This window comes from Orycteropus afer, unplaced genomic scaffold, assembly GCF_000298275.1.
Source record: "Orycteropus afer afer isolate SDZICR_OR568_19922 unplaced genomic scaffold, OryAfe1.0 scaffold00115, whole genome shotgun sequence".
In the NCBI taxonomy this organism is placed as follows: Eukaryota; Metazoa; Chordata; class Mammalia; order Tubulidentata; family Orycteropodidae; genus Orycteropus; species Orycteropus afer.
In genome coordinates, this window is record NW_006921702.1 from 4,559,089 (window position 1) to 4,565,897 (window position 6,809).

At 42.0% G+C, this 6,809-nt stretch overlaps 1 protein-coding gene across 1 annotated transcript in view; it reads right to left on the reverse strand.

Moving 5' to 3' along the window:
* Positions 1-6,809, reverse strand: part of DDC (dopa decarboxylase) — a 148,895-nt gene that overhangs the window by 101,645 nt on the left and 40,441 nt on the right. The window contains exons 2-3 of the mRNA XM_007943951.1: positions 2,966-3,079; positions 1,088-1,207 (exon numbers count right to left, since the gene is read on the reverse strand). Coding sequence (XP_007942142.1) covers positions 1,088-1,207; positions 2,966-3,079 — 234 coding nt within the window. The remainder of the gene's footprint in view (positions 1-1,087; positions 1,208-2,965; positions 3,080-6,809) is intronic.

Below are 6,809 nucleotides of genomic sequence, written 5' to 3' on the forward strand. Positions count from 1 at the left end.
AGTCAAGTGTTTTAGGCACTATGCTACCAGAGCTCCTACAGCATCCCTATAGGACAGAGTATAAGTGCCCTCATAGGGTTTGCAAGACTGTACAGAAGCAGACTGCCATAACTTTCTCCCACAGAGAGGCTTGTGGGTTTGAACCACTGAGTTTTCAGTTAGCAGCTGAGTGTTTTAACCACTGTGCCACCAGGGCTCCTGTTGTTCTGAATAGACACATGTAAAAAGAGTGAATTAAACCAGTGCACAGAAAGAGCAGCATATTTAGTCTAAGTGTTGGTCTACATGAAAGTTGTTGTTGTTGTTATGTGCCGTTGAGTCAGACCCTACTCATAGTGACCCCTCCTTGGGTTTCTGAGGAGGTATCACTACAGAGCTAGATTGCCCAACCTTCCTTCCGAGGAGTGGCTGGTGGGTTTGAACCACCAGCCTTCTGGTTAGCAGTCAAATGCCTCAGAAACTATGCTACCAGAGCTCCCTCCACATATACGGAGGTTTTGAAATAGTTGCTGCTGCCATTTATGATTCTGAGAGTAGTATATCATGGTGGGAAAGACCACAGGCTCTGGTATCAAGTAGATATGGGTCAGATTCTATTTCTAAAATTTGCCAGCTGGAAAACAATGGACAAGTTACCTAACTCTTCTGTCCTTCAGTTTCCTCAGCTGTAAAACAGAATATTATAATGGCTCTTCACTTGCGGTGTTGTAAAATTTAAACAAGTCAATGCTTGGAAAGTGTTTAGGTACAATGGCCTTGAGGAAGGCAATGAAAATGTTAGTTGCTGTTGTTAGTTTTATTACTATGCACCCTCTGTGTGATACCAATATGTTATCTAATGTAAATATGGGCCGGGAAAGTGAGTGATCTACCCACCTCTAATGAAAGACAGATCTGGGACTTAAATTCAGATCCCACTGATTCTAAGACCAGCATTTTCCCACTATTTTACCTATCTCACAATTCTAGCTCACTCTCCAGAAATGGGAGCATGAACAGAGGGGTCTCTTCTTCCCATCCGCAGCAGCAGTCCATTTTTGAAGCTTACAGAATGATGCATCCCCTAGCCCCACCACATATCCCTTACCTGGATGACACCACCCCCTTCACTGTTGCGCCCAGCTAAGAACACCTCTGGCAGCTCAAGCATCTTCCCAAGCCAGTCCATCATCACGGTCTCCAGCTCCGTGCACGCAGGGCTTGCAGCCTGTAATGGAATGGAGCCTATATAAGGGACTTGTGTTCAGGGGTGCTGTAATGCCTAGAGTATATGCCAGCAGTATGGTGCATTCCTGGTAAGAATGGAATCAGAGAAAATTCTCCCTAATAATTAGCCTCCACTACTCTATGTATCCCTGCTCAGCCCAGTGCCTGGCAGAGGAAATCGCACTCTGCATTAAGAACCACAGGTATCAGGCAATGTAGCCTAAGAGACACGGAAGCACCCCTCCAAGGCCCAAGGGGTATCAGAATATCCTCAGAAAAAAGACATAGGACTGATATTGGAGATGGATATCACGTTACTTTGAAGAGAGAGACCTGCTCCTGGGTGAGCAGGACTAAATGAAATTGGTTATTTCGTCTAATGGAAAAACATACATTAGAAGAGGGTGTGGTCAGCAGAGACAAAGGAAGATCACTGAGGCCCACACTGATGTGCCCTGCCAGTTCTCCTAGTATAGTAAGGCCTGACCTCCTCACAGGAGAACCAGCAGAGATGGCTTTGGCCCAGGCAGAGTAAGGCCTCTGCATCCCTGAAGTTACCCGGCTGATTCCCACTCACCATGCATTTCCAGGCATTCCAACCCACAAAGAGCACACAGTAGATGGGGAAAGGGAAATGAGCTTTGTGGGGTCCTGCAGGCGCAGGTTGGGAATTCTCAAACCTATTTCTATCTTATGTACACCAGACTTCTTGCTCCACATGGGTCACCATGAGTCCACTTGGCCCTGAGGCATAAACAAGGTGGGCACTCAGTATCTAAAAGCCCAAGGACAAGTCCCAACCTTTGATGAAATCCTCATGACATGTGCATCTTGGAGGTTCCTCTACTCCAGTGCTCTCTGTAGGTTGGAAGGAAGGACTCTTTTCTCTAGTGGAGAACCACAAAGAGCCAGCTCTACTGTCCCTTTGAGCAGGGACTGAAGACCTGACCAGGGCAGATGGAATGAGACCTAGGCAGTAGTGTTTCTTAAACTTTAGAGTGTACAGAAATCCAATTAGCTTGTTAGAAATAGGCTCCAGATACAATAACTCTGGGGCTTAAGAGCCTTTTAACTCAAACTCAAACTCAAAAACAAAATTAAAAAATTTCTTTGCCATTTGCTGATTCCAACTTTATTTAATGACTCTTTCAGGTGGGTTTGAACCACAAACTTTTAGGTTAGTGATGGAGCACAAATGGCTTGTGCCACCCAGGAATGGACCTAAGTGTTTCTAAAGACCACTGCCACTTTATTATAGCAGCTCGACATTGGTTCACCAGTTGTAACAAGTGTATCACAGAAAAGCTAGAGGTTAATAATAGGAGAATTAATGTGTACCTGGAAAGGAGGTATATGGGAACTCACTGTACTTCCTATATAATTTTTCCGTAAATCTACAATTGCTCTTAAAAGTGGTTTATTAATGAAAAATAAGAAGAACTGCAGAATTGGCTTTTGGTTGCTGAGACTTTTCCAGAAAGAGTGCTTGTGCTCTTTCTCTCTCTCTCTCTCCCCCTCTCTGCTATTTCTCTCTATTCCAAATTATTGTCCTTTTATAAGGTACCTTCCCTTGGGGCTGAATTCTCGAATCGATTTCCTCTCTACAACAGTGGTCCTCCTGACTATTGGGGACACTGCCACCTTCTCTTGGCCTGTTAGCAGTGGAAGGAAGCAGGTACTGTGTTCCCTTGGCAGGGCCCCCCCCCACCACTGCCAGTGCCCAACTTCCCTACTCCCCCTAGATCACCCCAGTACTCACCCAGGAGAAGCCAATGCAGCCAATGGCCCCACATAGCATGTCTGCAAGCATGGCTGGATACGAGCTGGCTGTAGGGAAGTAGGCAAAGAAGTGGGGGCTGTGCCAGTGGGTTACCTGCTGAGAAGAAGAGCTGGTTATTCAGCCTCATTGGAAATGGGACCCCAGTGGAAATGGGACTGCTAACCTCCATAACCCTGCTTCCTGATTCAGTTACTACATTTCCTACATTTCATTCATTCAGCACCTTCATCCTAATATCACCTGTTCAGTCACTCCTTTAAACCAACTCCCTGACTCCTTTTTGTTTATTTTAATGTATTTTTTGACTGAGAAAGAAATATTTTATCCCCAAAATAAAGTGTAAGCTTATTATTTTTTGTCATAAGTGGAAAGTAACCATAAAAAGTAAAGTGTATAAAACAAAACAAACAAACAAACAAACAAAATATCAAACTCACTGCTATCAAGTCAATTGTGACTTATAGCAACCCCTCCTTGGGTTTCCGAGGTGGTAATACCACCAGCTTTCCAGTTACCAGTCAAATGCCTTAGGCACTCTTTTAAATTCTTGCTAGGTATGTTTTTGAAGGCTCTGTCTGGTAGACCTCATCTCCTTGCTCTGAAAAACTGGTTTTCCAGGCCTCTTCAGCAAGGTTCCAAAGTTGCAGGCTGGTCTTCTCTCTACCTCCTTACTAAGCATATCTCACTATCATGCCCTGCACTTTCCCTCTTTTGTCCCCCCAGATTTCTGTTCCCTGCTGCTCCTCTGCCCTTGTAACCTCCCCTTCTCTGATCCAGGTCAGCAAAGTATATAGAAAACCTACCCTGTGCCAAATCTGAGTTAGACACTGAGGACAGTAGCATATGACCTGGTCTTTGCCCCCTGAAGACCTCCAGATGAACCAGGGAGAAGATGCACAAAGAGGCTGTTAGAGCATTTTGAGGTCTGTACATCTGAGGACACAGGGTGCTAAGAGCCAGGGAAGGTGCACCAGAGTGAGTTAGGAGGAGCTGAAGGACGGTTTTAGGGTACAGGAAGAGAAGGGAGCACGACTGTGCAGGGAATAGAAAGACCTAGGGGTGGTACCCAGGGACAAGGAAGGAACATTTCAGTGTCTGGGAAAATCAGGAATGAGGATATATAACCCATTTTTGCTTGTTTACTTTGTTCTAGGCATTTATGTGCCTGTCACATGAGAAGAGAATAAAGCCCTAAAACCCCTAACACCACTTCAGTGAAGACTTCCTTTGGGGTATGTAAACACTTGTTGGAGTCCAACAGACATTATCCTGCTCCTTCTCTTCTCTTCCCACCATTTCTATCCAATGCACCTAGATTTTAGGTGCTTTAGGAGTGAATCTGGACTGTAGATCTGGCAGCTACTCAGGTTGTCTGGGTCACTGTAGGTGAATGACTGGACCTCTCTGGGCTCCAGGTAGCCCTAGGGTAAATGCATGATGGACTATAGTGCTTCTTCCAGCTCTAATATTCTTCACTGCCTATCTCAGAATCCTCAATGGCCATGGATTTGTTCTGCCAATATTAATCATCTTCACACAGTCTGGGCAAAATTCCAAACATTTCTGTTTTGATAAAGCCTGTTATTAACTGTTCATTGTCTCAGATGTGCCACAAGTGATTGCTTGATCATAAATGCAGCACACCAGGAGAGCTCCTCAAGAACTGGAAGTGTTCAACAGAATTTATGTCATCTTGGAGACTGAAGAGCAGGTCCCATTACAACCATGTAATCCCCTAGTCTACCAAGGCAAGAACAGGGCAAGAAGCAGGACCTTACAATGACTGTGAAGTCAGCAATGATAGCCACCTGAAACAAATCAGGAAAATCAGAACTTAGTCTTATTGGTTAAGATGATTAAGAACATCATTCAAGAGCAAATAACAAGATAAATACACCATCAGAACTCATACAAAAACAGCAATGAGAAATACAGAAGATGAACACTAAAATTACACAGATAGACAACACAGTGGAAGGACAAAAGAGTAGAAGAGAGCTGGCTGAAGAATGCATTTCCCAACTAGAAGACCAATTCCTTGATGCCAGCCTGTATGAAGAAAAAAAATAGAAAAAGGATTTAAGAGAAATGAAGAGAACCTAAGAGCTCTATGGGATGACATAAAAAGAGATAACACACTCCTTACTGGAATACCAGAACAAGAGGAGAGGGACAAAAAAAAAAAAAAAACTGAGAAAATTTTGGAAGACTTGATAACAGAAAATTTCCTGCATATCATGAAGGAAGAAAAGATATCTGTCCAAGATGCTCAACAAACCCCATGCAGGATAGATCTCAAAGAGAAAGTCACCAAAACATATCATAACCACACTCTCCAAAATGAAAGACAAAGAGAGAATCTTGAGAGTAGCCTGGGAAAAATGAAATGTCACCTACAATGGACAACCAATAAGACTAAGTTCTGATTTCTCAGTAGAAACCATACAGGCAAGCAGGCAATGGGAAGGCATATATAAAACACTGAAGGAAAAGAACTTCCAACTGAGAGCTATATTCCAACAAAATTATCCCTTAAATATGAGGGTGAAATCAAGACATTCTCAGGCAAACAGAAATTGAGGGAATTTGTGAAAACTGGACCAATCCTACAAGAAATGCTAAAGGGAGTCCTTCCAATAGAGAACTCACAACAGAGAGCAACAAATTAAAATCAGAACACTTGACATCACCACTTAGAAACCAAACCAGAAATAGATGCTCAAAATAAGCTCATAAAATAATGAAAGAAGGGAGTCATTCTGCAGATGACACCAGCAACAAAGCAAATAGAGGGAATAAAAGTTCTAATTACCAAACTTCCAAATGGAGAGGAAGGCAGGACAATGTCTTTATACAACTGACTGTTCCAAACTTAAGGAGATAAGAATTTACTTCAGAGTAACCACAAAGAAAATTAACAGTCTCCCTAAACTAACTCAAAAAGAAGAAAAACACATGTATGTGTGTTTTAGTAAGCACAAAACCAACAATAATGAAGAAAAGAGAAAAAAACATAATAGAATGACAGCAATAAATTCATACCTATCACTAATTACACTCAATGAAAATAGACTAAATGCACCAGTCAAGAGAAAGAGAGTGGCAGATTGGGTAAGAAATGAAGACACATGGATATGCTGACTACAACAGACCCACCTTAGACACAAAGATAAAAACAAATTGAAAATTAAGGGGTGGAAAAAATATACCAAGCTAAAGGCAACCAAAAAAGAGCAGGAGTGGCAATATTAATTTCTGATAAAATAGACTTCAAGGTGAAAAGTGGCATAAGGGACAAAGAAGGATTTATATGCTGCTAAAAGGATCAACTGACAAAGAAGACATCACCATAATTAATATCTATGCATCCAATGAAAATGCTCCAAAATATGTAAAACAAATATTAATTGAAAGGAAAAATAGATAACTTTATGATAGTAGTAGGAGACATTAACACACCCCTTCCAAGGAGGGACAGAACAACTAGAAAAAAACTCAAAAAAGACACAGACAAACTCAACAACACAATCAACCAACTCGACCTCATAGATATATACAGAGCACTCCACCCAACAAAAGCACAATACACATTCTTCTCTGTGCACGTCGATCATTCTCCAGAATAGACCATATGTTAAGACACAAAACAAGCGCAATAAATTAAAAAACTTACCAGGGACAGAAAAGACCTGTACAAAGAAAACTATGAAAAACTACTTCAAGAAAACATAAGAGATCTACATAAATGGAAGAACATCCCATGCTCATGGATAGGAAGATTGAACATTGTGAAAATGTCAGTTCTACCCAAAGCAATCTATAC